Source organism: Salvelinus fontinalis, chromosome 4 (assembly GCF_029448725.1).
Source record: "Salvelinus fontinalis isolate EN_2023a chromosome 4, ASM2944872v1, whole genome shotgun sequence".
In the NCBI taxonomy this organism is placed as follows: Eukaryota; Metazoa; Chordata; class Actinopteri; order Salmoniformes; family Salmonidae; genus Salvelinus; species Salvelinus fontinalis.
The window spans coordinates 36838928-36854260 of record NC_074668.1 but is presented as its reverse complement, the minus strand read 5'-3'; the positions used below and the strand labels follow the sequence as shown (position 1 = coordinate 36854260).

The window sequence follows — 15333 nt, the reverse complement described above, 5'->3', positions numbered from 1 at the left end:
TCCTCCTCTGTTCCTCTGGTGATGTAGAGGTGAATCCAGGCCCTGCAGTACCTAGCTCCACTCCTATTCCCCAGGCGCTCTCTTTTGATGACTTCTGTAACCGTAATAGCCTTGGTTTCATGCATGTTAACATTAGAAGCCTCCTCCCTAAGTTTGTTTTGTTCACTGCTTTAGCACACTCTGCCAACCCAGATGTTTTAGCCGTGTCTGAATCCTGGCTTAGGAAGACCACCAAAAATTCTGACATTTTCATCCCTAACTACAAGATTTTCAGACAAGATAGAACGGCCAAAGGGGGCGGTGTTGCAATCTACTGCAAGGATTGCCTGCAGAGTTCTGTTTTACTATCCAGGTCTGTTCCGAAACAATTTGAACTCCTACTTTTAAAAATCCACCTCTCTAAAAACAAGTCTCTCACTGTTGCCGCCTGCTATAGACCACCCTCTGCCCCCAGCTGTGCTCTGGACACCATATGTGAACTGATTGCCCCCCATCTATCTTCAGAGCTTGTGCTGCTAGGCGACCTAAATTGGAACATGCTTAACACCCCAGCCATCCTACAATCTAAGCTTGATGCCCTCAATCTCACACAAGTTATCAATGAACCTACCAGGTATCACCCCAATTCCGTAAACACGGGTACCCTCATAGACATCATCCTAACCAACTTGCCCTCCAAATACACCTCTGCTGTTTTCAACCAAGATCTCAGCGATCACTGCCTCATTGCCTGTATCCGTAATGGGTCAGCGATCAAACGACCTCCACTCATCACTGTCAAACGCTCCCTGAAACACTTCAGCGAGCAGGCCTTTCTAATCGACCTGGCCGAGGTATCCTGGAAGGATATTGATCTCATCCCGTCAGTAGAGGATGCCTGGATATTTTTTAAAAATGCCTTCCTCACCATCTTGAATAAGCATGCCCCATTCAAGAAATTTAGAACCAGGAACAGATATAGCCCTTGGTTCTCTCCTGACCTGACTGCCCTTAACCAACAGAAAAACATCCTATGGCGTTCTGCATTAGCATCGAACAGCCACCGTGATATGCAACTTTTCAGGGAAGCTAGAAACCAGTATACACAGGCAGTTAGAAAAGCCAAGGCTAGCTTTTTCAAGCAGAAATTTGCTTCCTGCAACACAAACTCAAAAAAGTTCTGGGACACTGTAAAGTCCATGGAGAATAAGAACACCTCCTCCCAGCTTCCAACTGCACTGAAGATAGGAAATACTGTCACCACCGACAAATCCATTATAATTGAGAATTTCAATAAGCATTTTTCTACGGCTGGCCATGCTTTCCACCTGGCTACCCCTACCCCGGTCAACAGCACTGCCCTCCCCTCTGCTACTCGCCCAAGCCTTCCCCATTTCTCTTTCTCCCAAATACAGTCAGCTGATGTTCTGAAAGAGCTGCAAAATCTGGACCCTTACAAATCAGCCGGGCTAGATAATCTGGACCCTTTCTTTCTAAAACTATCTGCTGAAATTGTTGCCACCCCTATTACCAGCCTTTTCAACCTCTCTTTCGTGTCGTCTGAGATTCCCAAAGATTGGAAAGCAGCTACGGTTATCCCCCTCTTCAAAGGGGGAGACACTCTAGACCCAAACTGCTACAGACCTATATCTATCCTACCCTGCCTTTCTAAGGTCTTCGAAAGCCAAGTCAACAAACAGATTACTGACCATCTCGAATCCCACCATACCTTCTCCGCTATGCAATCTGGTTTCAGAGCTGGTCATGGGTGCACCTCAGCCACGCTCAAGGTCATAAACGATATCTTAACCGCTATCGATAGGAAACAGTACTGTGCAGCCATATTCATTGACCTGGCCAAGGCTTTTGACTCTGTCAATCACCACATCCTCATCGGCAGACTCGACAGCCTTGGTTTCTCTAATGATTGCCTCGCCTGGTTCACCAACTACTTCTCTGATCGAGTTCAGTGTGTCAAATCGGAGGGTCTGTTGTCCGGACCTCTGGCAGTCTCTATGGGGGTGCCACAGGGTTCAATTCTTGGACCGACTCTCTTCTCTGTATACATCAATGATGTCGCTCTTGCTGCTGGTGAGTCTCTGATCCACCTCTACGCAGACGACACTATTCTGTATACTTCTGGCCCTTCTCTTGACACTGTGTTAACAACCCTCCAGGCGAGCTTCAATGCCATACAACTCTCCTTCCGTGGCCTCCAATTGCTCTTAAATACAAGTAAAACTAAATGCATGCTCTTCAACTGATCGATGCCTGCACCTGCCCGCCTGTCCAGCATCACTACTCTGGACGGCTCTGACTTAGAATATGTGGACAACTACAAATACCTAGGTGTCTGGTTAGACTGTAAACTCTCCTTCCAGACTCACATCAAGCATCTCCAATCCAAAGTTAAATCTAGAATCGGCTTCCTATTCCGCAACAAAGCATCCTTCACTCATGCTGCCAAACATACCCTTGTAAAACTGACCATCCTACCAATCCTCGACTTCGGTGATGTCATTTACAAAATAGCCTCCAAAACCCTGCTCAATAAATTGGATGCAGTCTATCACAGTGCCATCCGTTTTGTCACCAAAGCCCCATATACTACCCACCACTGCGACCTGTACGCTCTCGTTGGCTGGCCCTCGCTTCACACTCGTCGCCAAACCCACTGGCTCCAGTTCATCTACAAGACCCTGCTAGGTAAAGTCCCCCCTTATCTCAGCTCGCTGGTCACCATAGCAACGCCCACCCGTAGCACGCGCTCCAGCAGGTATATCTCTCTGGTCACCCCCAAAACCAATTCTTCCTTTGGCCGCCTCTCCTTCCAGTTCTCTGCTGCCAATGACTGGAACGAACTACAAAAATCTCTGAAACTGGAAACACTTATCTCCCTCACTAGCTTTAAGCACCAGCTGTCAGAGCAGCTCATAGATTACTGCACCTGTACATAGCCCATCTATAATTTAGCCCAAACAACTACCTCTTTACCTACTGTATTTATTTATTTTGCTCCTTTGCACCCCATTATTTCTATCTCTACTTTGCACCTTCTTCCACTGCAAACCAACCATTCCAGTGTTATTTTTTTTTTTACTTGCTATATTGTATTTACTTCGCCACCATGGCCTTTTTATATATTTTTTTATTTATTTATATATATATCTTGTTTGCCTTCACCTCCCTTATCTCACCTCACTTGCTCATATTGTATATAGACTTATTTTCACTGTATTATTGACTGTATGTTTGTTTTACTCCATGTGTAACTATGTGTTGTTGTATGTGTCGAACTGCTTTGCTTTATCTTGGCCAGGTCGCAATTGTAAATGAGAACGTGTTCTCAATTTGCCTACCTGGTTAAATAAAGGTGAAATAAATAAAATAAATAAAAAATGTGGAATTTGACTGCCTTCATGACTCATGATCGCCGGTGTGGCGGTAATATGGTCACTACAGCAGCCCTCGTCAAGCGTCTGTGAGTTAGTTGAGGGAGTGTGTGTGTGCGTGCGTGCGTGCATACGTGCGTCCGATAACCTCGTCTCCGAGGACAGCAGAAGATGAGGAGAACATGAACCACATTGGAGATGAGAGGAGAAAGACCTATTGGAAGAAGGCCAATGTTCCCAGTGACGATCCCCCAGTGTTGAACTCTCCTGCTCTGTATCTAATGCAGTGTGAACACTTACAATATAGACAACTTTAATATGAATGACAATGAGTCCAGGTGTGTATTCAAAGTATATAGCTACAGTTCTAAGTATTTGTTTTTAATGGGAGTTTAGAATCGTTGCACATATTGCCTATATCTTCCAAACAAATATTGATTTGCAGACAGACAAAAGGCTGGGTAAAGTAATGGATTACATTGATATAGCGCTTTTCCAAGTGCTCAAAGTGCTTTACATTGTAAAGAGAGTACTTGTGTCACTCACTAGCGGATGTGTTCCGAATGATGTGTGTTAATGATTGTCCTCTAACGCAGCCCCCCCCCCGGGTGTACGTTTTGGTTTTTGCCATAGTACTACACAGTTGATTCAAATAATCAAAGCTTGATAAGTTATTTATTTGAGTCAGTTATGTAGTGCTAGGAAAAAAAACTAAAGGGTTTGGGAAATCCTGCCCTAATGGTTCTCGGGTTTGGGAAACCATGCACCAACCTAAAAATGAGGAATGGAAGTCTTGAGGACAGAATCCCCTCCACTCTGTGATAGTGAGTATATTAATCTGTAATATATTTGGAGGGAGTGAGTGTCTGAGTGAATGCAGAGCTGAACAATGGCCATTCATACACGCAGCCTGAAAGGAGCACAGGCCCTGGATCCACAATAATAGCCAAGATAAGTCAACAGCATAGCTCCATCCCACCCACCCCCACTCACACGGTCACACACACACAGCATTCCTCTGAGGATGTGGGTTAGTTGGTGTTTGGCTGGTGGGTTAGGGATTAGGATGGGGGTTATTAACGTTGGTTGGTCAAATGGCACATTTTACTATGAGAAGGTTGAGCACATTTCATGGACAGAGGGACCCAGTTAGGGGTGGGACTATTCTGTCCACTAGGATTCCTGCTGCCAACGGCCCTGGTATGTTTAGGGTGTGACCCAGATCCTGTGTGGCTGTAAGAGAGGAGAGAGGGGCTCCACAGTAAAGTCTGTCTGACCACTCTGGGATTAGGCAGCTGCAGAGGAGAGGTGAGGGGGCTTGGGGGGGGGGGGGGGGGGGGGGGGTTCACATACCAACAGCAGGCCTCAGTGTATATGCGTGTGAGGGGGCCCCCTAGCTAATTAGCAGAGCTCGTGACAAAAGGTAGAGCGCTCCAGAGGAGAACCCCTGGGGAGGCCTCCATACGAGAGAGGGGAAGAAAGAGGAGCGGGGAGGAGGAGAGAAAAAGGGGGAGTTGAGTTAAGGGGAAGTGCAGTCTTTATCCTCTCATTTTAAAAAGTATTGAGTGGAGCTGCTTTTGGAGTAGTTTCCCACTGCTTGCTGCGCTCTCCATGGAACATGGTTTGAACTAGACTGAGCGTGTGTGTGAGCAGGATTGAGTGTGTGCAGGAAGACTGAGATTGAAGAGGATGAGCCAAGTTTGGGGTTCTCCATACGATAACACGATGTCACACCTTCTGTCCCCAAGTGACTTCGGTACCAGCCTCAAGGACTGTGAGTAGCTAACCATACACAGACACACACACATGGAGACACACAAATACACATCATTCTCAGACATCTGGGCTTGAGCATCTAACTGTGATGTCACCTGCAGTTGAATCAATGTGAGGGCCATACTCAGACCATGCTTTTGGTATTGCATATGGCTGTTTTATATAGGCATTTATTGCATTTAGTTACTCAAAAAACACTGACATAGGGCCTGGGAAATCTTCAGTGAATTGCTTTTTATCAATAAGCAGAGTTGAAAAGGCTGATTCATTAGATGCTTGTTTTCCCAGATAGAACATTCAGGTGCTTCTGTTTACTGCATCAGTCATACATGCACACAGTAAAGAACATGACATTGGTTCTGATGCAAATACTTTTGATTTGATTTGATGCAAGCAGTGTTGCGTGGAGATCTACAGTAGGCATAATCACCTTCAAATGCATTTGATTTTAATGAAACTGTTTCACTCAAAGGTAAGCTTGCTCTTGTTCATCAGGCTGCAGGGCTAGCCTGCCATGACCTGAAGCCATCTCAGCCATCTCTATAGGGAGGTTTAGAGTTGAGTGGTTGGGTGGTGTCCCCTTTTCCTAAATCAGCTCGAACCTAACTCAGCCTGGGAATGTTCAGTTACAGAAACAGGTTATTTCCACAAACATACACACACACATGCACACACTCTCTCTCTCACACACACGCACACACGCACACGCACACGCACACACACACACACACACACACACACACACACACACACACACACACACACACACACACACACACACACACACACACACACACACAGTGAAGGAATAGGTGTATAACTGTGGCCAAGACTATAGACGGACGGTAGATATCAGAAGTTAAACAAGGTTTTGATGGGCTTTCTCTGCATTAATTAAGATAAATATATCTACAGTCCATTCCAACAGTGTCTGCCTCATATCCTTATTAAGTCAGATAGAGGTTCTGTAGAGTAGCTTTGTGGCGCTGAGTATAGCTGACTTCCTGTGTCTAGTTCTGGGCCCTCAATTGCTGTTGTTATTGAAACTCTAAATCGCCCATTCCTCATTGTGTTTCTACCACAGGCACAGGACATCTCTGAAACTGTATGGCTTGTTCTAAAGCCCTGAGGACTTTTTTCAGATTTATTTTGATGTGTCAATCATCAGGCCTAAATGCAGACTTTCATTAATGCGTGTGTGTGTGTGTGTGTGTGTGTGTGTGTGTGTGTGTGTGTGTGTGTGTGTGTGTGTGTGTGTGTGTGCGCGCGCGCGCGTGTGTGTGTGTGTGTGTGTGTGTGTGTGTGTGTGTGTGTGTGTGTGTGTGTGTGTGTGTGTGTGTGTGTGTGTGTGTGTGTGTGTGTGTGTGTGTGTGTGTGTGTGTCTCCTCAGTGAACATTGTGGCCATGTTGCATAACTTTTGGGAGCAGAAGCAGGTGGAACAAGACAACCGGTCCGACAGCCGGAAGGGCTCTGCCAGCCAATCAGAGGGCTTGTTGTTGTATGAGTCTGCCCCTTCCCCAAGACCCCCTTACATCTACTACGTCACTCTGCCTGGAGGAAGCTGCTTTGGAAACTATAAGGTGACTGCCATCATAACCATCACAACCACAGCTACCTAACCCACCTAAACCAGCACTACTCACAAAACATTTATTTATTTAACTAGGCAAGTCAGTTAAGAACAAATTCTTATTTACAATGACAGCCTACTGGGGGAACAGTTAACTGCCTTGTTCAGGGGCAGAACGACAGATTTTTTACCTTGTCAGCTTGGGGACTCGATCCAGCAACCTTTTGGTTACTGGCCCAACGCTCTAACCACTAGGCAACCTGCCACCCCTCACACCATTACCAAATTCCACTGTGGTGGAAAGCTAGGGTTGTTGCGGACAAGGTTATTGGTGGAGTGAGGTAGGTAGTTAGGGTTGGTGGTAAGGGTAGAGGAGAGGAGGGGGTAAGAGTTGGGGGCCAGGTGGTTATTTTCCATATCCCAATGACAGGAGCCCACCGTGGAGTAGAGACAGAGTTTCCATAGCGCAGCCAAAGACCACCACTGAACAGCTTCAACAGTGCTCTGTCATTAGTGTGAGTGAGAAAAATACCTGTTTTGACAGGAGTGCTGCTCAGCCTTGCTGTGGGTCTGAATGGTGTGTGGAGGGCCTCATATCTGCACAGCCCCTAAAGAGAGGTCCTTCATCTATACCCGTCAGACCCTGGGCAGTACACACACACAGCCTCTCAACCTGCTTTGATGATTTTATTCAGCTGGAATCCCGTGATACTTTTCAAAGGGCTCATTGTGGCTCACACAGCCTCCCAGAGGTCGAGGCCCCAAATGCCTTGTGATTGGTTCAGAGCTGCCTGTGATGTTATATTCTGACTCCACATTTGATTGCTAATCCCGTGATTTGCTTTTATAAACTCTCACATGTTGAAGAAAGTCATGAAACGAACCCAAGTCTTTTCTAGATGACCTTCATTTCTGTTCCAGTCAATCATATTCATGCCAACAGTCATCTCTCGTAGGCAGACTACATAAACATCAATGGTACCGTAAATCTGTCCTGATACAACGGGATGCGTGAGATAACGAGCAGCATTAGTTCCGGTGCTTTGGACTAATCATGATTTCACAGGTGTTAGTATCTTTTGATTTTCGAAAGGGGTGGGGGACATTTGGCCCATAGACTTGTCCCATATTTTGCAAAGAGCTCTTCATTCCGTTTCCGATCCTCGTTCTATCTCTTCTCTGAACACATATGGACCCAGAACAATCCAGCATTTGACCAATTACACAGGACTTTAGTTCTGGGTTAACCGAGATTATGCAAACAGTGATCACCTCAAACCAACAACACTGCAAATATAATTTACATAGTGGGACTTATGTCTCCCTCTTTTCTCTCCACCTCCTCTCTCTGCCAACCTCCCACCTCTTTCTGACTCTATAGGAGTGTGAGACCCAGGCGGAAGCTCGTAGGGATGCGGCGCGTGTCGCTCTGATGAACTCTCTAGTGAACGAGCTGCCGTCTAGACGAATCACTCCTCTGTTCATCACACACAGCCTGCGGGAGGCTGCTTCAGCCAGCACCGTGAGTCTAGCACAAGACCAACTCTAGCACAAGACTAACTCTGGCACAGGACTTACTCTGGCACAGGACTAACTCTGGCACAGGACTTACTCTAGCACAGGACTAACTCTGGCACAGGACTAACTCTGGCACAGGACTAACTCTGACACAGGACTTACTCTAGCACAGGACTAACTCTGGCACGGGACTGACTCTGGCACAGGACTGACTCTGGCACAGGACTAACTCTGGCACAGGACTTACTCTGGCACAGGACTAACTCTGGCACAGGACTTACTCTGGCACAGGACTTACTCTGGCACAGGACTTACTCTGACACAGGACTGACTCTAGCACAGGACTAACTCTAGCACAGGACTATTCTAGCACAGGACCTACTCTGGCACAGGACGTACTCTGGCACAGGACTAACTCTGGCACAGGACTATTCTGGCACAGGACTTACTCTAGCACAGGACTAACTCTAGCATAAGACATACTCTAACACAGGACTAACTCTGGCACAGGACTTACTCTGGCACAGGACTGACTCTGGCACAGGACTGACTCTGGCACAGGACTGACTCTGGTACAGGACTAACTCTGGCACAGGACTAACTCTGGCACAGGACTATTCTAGCACAGGACTTATTCTGGCACAGGACTTACTCTGGCACAGGACTATTCTAGCACAGGACTATTCTAGCACAGGACTTACTCTAACACAGGACTAACTCTGGCACAGGACTAACTCTGGCACAGGACTTACTCTGGCACAGGACTAACTCTGGCACAGGACTTACTCTGGCACAGGACTTACTCTGGCACAGGACTTACTCTGACACAGGACTGACTCTAGCACAGGACTAACTAGCACAGGACTATTCTAGCACAGGACCTACTCTGGCACAGGACGTACTCTGGCACAGGACTAACTCTGGCACAGGACTATTCTGGCACAGGACTTACTCTAGCACAGGACTAACTCTAGCATAAGACATACTCTAACACAGGACTAACTCTGGCACAGGACTTACTCTGGCACAGGACTGACTCTGGCACAGGACTGACTCTGGCACAGGACTAACTCTGGCACAGGACTAACTCTGGCACAGGACTAACTCTGGCACAGAACTATTCTAGCACAGGACTTATTCTGGCACAGGACTTACTCTGGCACAGGACTATTCTAGCACAGGACTATTCTAGCACAGGACTATTCTAGCACAGGACTAACTCTAACACAGGACTAACTCTGGCACAGGACTAACTCTGGCACAGGATTAACTCTGGCACAGGACTTACTCTGGCACAGGACTGACTCTGGCACAGGACTAACTCTGGCACAGGACTTACTCTGGCACAGGACTTACTCTGGCACAGGACTTACTCTGACACAGGACTGACTCTAGCACAGGACTAACTCTAGCACAGGACTATTCTAGCACAGGACCTACTCTGGCACAGGACGTACTCTGGCACAGGACTAACTCTGGCACAGGACTATTCTGGCACAGGACTTACTCTTGCACAGGACTAACTCTAGCATAAGACATACTCTAACACAGGACTAACTCTGGCACAGGACTTACTCTGGCACAGGACTGACTCTGGCACAGGACTGACTCTGGCACAGGACTAACTCTGGCACAGGACTAACTCTGGCACAGGACTAACTCTGGCACAGAACTATTCTAGCACAGGACTTATTCTGGCACAGGACTTACTCTGGCACAGGACTATTCTAGCACAGGACTATTCTAGCACAGGACTTACTCTAATACAGGACTAACTCTGGCACAGGACTAACTCTGGCACAGGATTAACTCTGGCACAGGACTTACTCTGGCACAGGACTGACTCTGGCACAGGACTGACTCTGGCACAGGACTATTCTAGCACAGGACTTACTTTGGCACAGGACTTACTCTGGCACATGACTAACTCTGACACAGGACTAACTCTGACACAGGACTAACTGTGACACAGGACTAACTCTGGCACAGGACTATTCTAGCACAGGACTATTCTAGCACAGGACTTATTCTGGCACAGGACTAACTCTGGCACAGGACTATTCTGGCACAGGACTAACTCTGGCACAGGACTATTCTGGCACAGGACTAACTCTAATTCACCACCACTAAGCATCAGCATGGCAGCATGGATACGATAGGATATCCTGAGTTATTGGTCATGAAAAGCTCTCTTCTATTGGCTGATATCAGATGTGTCAGTGTTCAAGTGTTGTGTTACTGTACGTTCCATCCAGGTCTCTGTGGAGGATGCCTGTGATCCTAGCACCAGTTTAGGAGCCTATTGTCTCCTGCTCCAGTCATACACTGGCAGAACCATGTTGGAGTTCCAGGTAAGGACAGGATTATCATAGGAATTTGTCATAGGTTAATTACTGTATGTTATAACATATGTTTAATAATATTCGTTATTCTCTCTTGCACTGCAAACATGATCTCATACGGACTCTTTTTTTTAACTTTTTGCTGAAACTATTCTTTGACCTCCACCACCTGTTCTAAGCACTGGCACTAGTTCCTTCTGTTTCTGAACATTACCCTTATAATTTTATAACATTGTCTATGGATACATGGCAGCCATCCAGCCAGACCGTATGCTCTCAATCACAACTTCAGCAGACAGGCTTGGAACATAAAGGTCTAACGTAACTTTTCAAACAATCACACACAGTTTGGTTAGGGATTAGAAAAATATGCGGATCATCTATCATCCCTGTCCTGCGTAATTACACAATTCATAATTGTCAAGTTTCACTGATCATTTTTTATGCCGTTCTTTTATTGCTAAGGTCTATTCACTCTCTCTCTCTCTCTCTCTCTCTCTCTCTCTCTCTCTCTCTCTCTCTCTCTCTCTCTCTCTCTCTCTCTCTCTCTCTCTCATCTCTCTCTCTCTCTCTCTCTCTCTCTCTCTCTCTCTCTCTCTCTCTCTCTCTCTCTCTCCTCTCTCTCTCTCTCTCTCTCTCTCTCTCTCTCTCTCTCTCTCTCTCTCTCTCTCTCTCTCTCTCTCTCTCTCTCTCTCTCTCTGTAGGAGGGGATGACAGTGTTTCAGTTGTTACACTGGAACGGGACGTTGAAGATTCTAAGGGAAAGACAGTGTTCCCGCCAGGCAAGTCCCTCATCTGGATATTCAATTATATAATTGACCCTATAATCCTCTACTCAGAGGGTGGCCAATCTTTGATTTGAATCAGGTGTATTACTGCTTGGCTGTAACACAAGTCTGCACCTACACTGGCACTCTGCGGACAAGATGGACACCCCTCTGCTATTCTCAAATCAAATCAAATGCATTTATATAGCCCTTCTTACATCAGCTGATATCTCAAAGTGCTGTACAGAAACCCAGCCTAAAACCCCAAACAGCAAGCAATGCAGGTGTAGAAGCACGGAAAGGGAAAGAGGGATACCTAGTCAGCTGTACAACTGAATGCCTTCCACTGAAATGTGTCTTCCGCACTTAACCCAAGGGTGCTACATCAAGCGCACCGCCTGATTGGTTATCACTCTTTGCCCCCACAGAGTGTGATTGGTTATTACTTGCAGCGGGGACTGGATGCCAGCATGCGCAGCAGCATGGCTCTGGATTGGCTGGGCAGGGAGCGGCAGACTCCAATGCAGCTGAGGATGGAGCTACGAGCAGCACAGAGGGAACTGGACGTGGCTAGGCGTCATGGCAATGAACTCCGCTTCTACAAGGAGAAAACAGAGATACTTAGTCTGGCACTGAGTCAAGAATTCACACACCAACCACACACAGATATACACGGACCACACACAGATTCACAAGAATCACCTGAACCACACATCTACCACCAATGAGTCGCACATACACACACAAACTACATGAACCACTTAAACCACACATAAACGATGAACCATTATCTATCCAGACACAGCATCTGATCGACACATGAAACCGTGAACCACCACATACATACACCCAGCTAAGCCTTTTTACATAGAAAGTGAATGTTGTCCCTGGTGGTAGAGAGATCAACTCAACCATAAAACCTGTGGGTTGAATTAGATGAGAACAACAGATACAGTGTTGATGTACTAGTTGGAACTAGGAAACTCATTCCAACTAGCATGTAAACAGTGGCAAGAGAAAATAGGTGCTTCATCAAGAGGGACTGAGCAGGTGACTAGGTCAAAGGTCACCATTGACACTGCCAGGCTGCCTTCAACATTACACACACAGAGAACTGTTTACCTTATAGCTGCTGTCAAATTCAAGACACAGCTGAGGAAGCTGACTGCTGTGTCTTCAATGAGGTTTAAAAGGGAATGTGAAATATTTGTGTACATTTGAAATAAATACTTTGTCTGTCTGCTATATAATTATATAAAATATTTCCAACTAGTTTTAATTGGGAAGGCAGATAAAGCGTTTTTTATCAAAAGAAAAGCAATCACTTGTGCGTGTGAAAACACCAAATCCTACTCATTACTCCACTGCTTAATTACATCACTTTTGTTTTGAGCGGAATTCGACCTTGGGCTTTGAACAGTGCACCAGGGTGGCTACCTGCGCTGAACAATGCACAGTGGTTCGCTATACCAGGGCTATTCATGTCACAGTTAGAGCAGCAATACTGTTTCCTCCAGCATGTTGTTGGAAGACCAAAGCAAATGTAATATAACGTTTGGGAACACACAAGTTATGTTCTTGATAATCACAGATAGATTTAACTACACTATATATGCAAAAGTATGTGGACATCCATTCAAATTAGTGGATTCGGCTTTTTCCGCCATAGGCCTACCCGTTGCTGACAGAGGTATAAAATCGAGCACACCGCCATGCAATATCCATACACATAGATTGGCAGTAGAATGGCCTTACTGAAGAGCTCAGTGACTTTCAACGTGGCACCGTCATAGGATGCCACCTTTCCAACAAGTCAGTTTATCAAATTTCTGCCCTGCTAGAACTGCGGTGGTCAACTGTGGTGTTATTGTGAAGTGGAAATGTCTAGGATCAACAACACTGGGAAGTGGTAGGCCACACAAGCTCACAGACAGGACCACGAGTGCTGAAGCGCGTAGCACGTAAAAATAGTCTGTCCTTGGTTGCAACACTCACTACCGAGTTCCAGAGTGCCTCTGGAAGCAACTTCAACACAATAACTGTTCCTCGGAGCTTCATGAAATGGGTTTCCATGGACGAGCAGCTGTACACAAGTCCAAGATTATCATGTGAAATGTCAAGCGTCGGCTGGAGTGGTGTAAAGCTCGCCGCCATTGGAGCAGTGGAAACATGTTCCCTGGAGTGATGAATCACGCTTTACCACCTGGCAGTCCGACGGATGAATCTAGGTTTGGCGGATGCCAGGAGAACACTACCTGCCGAATGCATAGTGCCAACTGTAAAGTTTGGTGGAGGAGGAATAATGATCTGGGGCTGTTTTTCATGGTTAGGGCTAGGCCCCTTTGTTCCATTGAAGGGAAATATTAACGCTACAGCATACAACGACATTCTAGATGATTCTGTGCTTCCAATTTTGTGGCAACAGTTTGGGAAGGCCCTTTCCTGTTTCAGCATGACAATGCCCCTGTGCACAAAGCAAGTTCCATACAGAAATGGTTTGTGTGATCGGTATGGAAGAACTTAAATGGCCTGCACAGATTCCTGACCTCTACCTCATCGAACACCTTTGGGATGAATTGGAACACCTACTGCGAGCCAGGCCTAATTGTCAAACATCAGTGCCTGACCTCACTAACGCTCTTGTGGCTGAATGGAAGTAAATCCCTGCAGCAATGTTCCAACATCTAATGGTAAACCTTCCCAGTAGAGTGGAGGCTGTTATAGCAGCAAAGGGGGGACCAACTCCATATTAATGCCCAATAATTTGGAATGAGATGTTTGAGGAACAGGTGTCCACATACTTTTGGTCATGCAGTGTAATTTGAGTATTTTTCTCCAATAAACAAATTAATTTCATGAACATGTCGTTTTGTAAACATAACGTTTGCAACACAAATCCTTGGGACTTCCATATCCTTAACCATAACCCTTGCCGTAACGATTTTAAATACAAACTTCATAGGGTTAGGGACGTCCTAAGGATCCCGAATAGCACGGACCACATCGATAGGGTAACTAACATGAAGGTAGGCAGGTGTGCACCCGGGTGGCAGAGAGAAGAGAGGCCAACTCAGCGGAAAATCTGTCTCCCTCCAGCAGGTGGCGTTTTTTCGCCCACCAAGCAAGGAGTTTTTGTATGGAGGACAATGAGAGAGTAGATTGAATAGAAATGTCGTAATGCATAAATTGTTACGCGTCTACTGATATCAGTAGGACTAGAGACATCCCGGCAATTTTGAGAAAAAACACTTTATATTGGATTTGTCTCAAGATGGCTATCCGTATTTGATGCATGAGCCTAGTAAGCATAGCGTCTCTCTCCATTGAATACAGGCGTTTGACGTCAACAACCCTCATCGAATATTTAAAAAATATTACAATAATCGACGTATATACCAATCCAAAGAAAGGATACGCGGGAGCTAGACAACTTTGTGGACGACTCCCATTTGTTAGGGCAGAGAGACATGTATTATAATTCAATACAAAGAATTTGAAACTATAAAAGATTAAGAAAAAATCTAATATATATTGGGTGAAAAGTTGGCTGCCAAGTATGTGTCCTCCTGCCACAACCTGAGGGACAGCCAGTGAAAAGTGCAATGTAATGTCGATAATATTTCCCATCTTGTTTTGTTTTGTCTTTCATACCATGTCATGTGTCTTCTCAGTCATGTTGACACTGGTCTACTACCATTGCTTTAATGTATTGTTGTTCTGATTAATATTGTTGTTGTAGTTGTTGTTAATGGTAATCCCATGTCCACTACTACTATTATTATTGCTGTTGGTCCCACCATTTATTTATATATAAATATATATATATTTTATATATATATATATAAATATATAAATATATATTTTATATCTGTATACTTTGACAATGTAAGTAATAATTAACTTGCCATGTCAATAAAGTCAATTGAATTGACATGTATCTTGTCAGTATATCCATCATCTTTGATGTAGGCACTTTTTGTGTTACGTA

At 45.5% G+C, this 15333-nt stretch overlaps 1 protein-coding gene across 1 annotated transcript; it reads left to right on the top strand.

The window, feature by feature from the left end:
• The first annotated feature begins 4937 nt into the window (after nucleotides 1–4937).
• LOC129853676 (protein limb expression 1 homolog) lies at nucleotides 4938–15136 on the top strand. Its single transcript, XM_055919997.1, has 6 exons — nucleotides 4938–5145; nucleotides 6538–6728; nucleotides 8100–8240; nucleotides 10492–10587; nucleotides 11283–11360; nucleotides 11774–15136. The coding sequence occupies exons 1-6, from the start codon at nucleotides 5061–5063 to the stop codon at nucleotides 12071–12073; spliced, it is 891 nt and encodes a 296-aa protein (XP_055775972.1). The 5' UTR covers nucleotides 4938–5060; the 3' UTR covers nucleotides 12074–15136.
• Nucleotides 15137–15333: the final 197 nt, after the last annotated feature.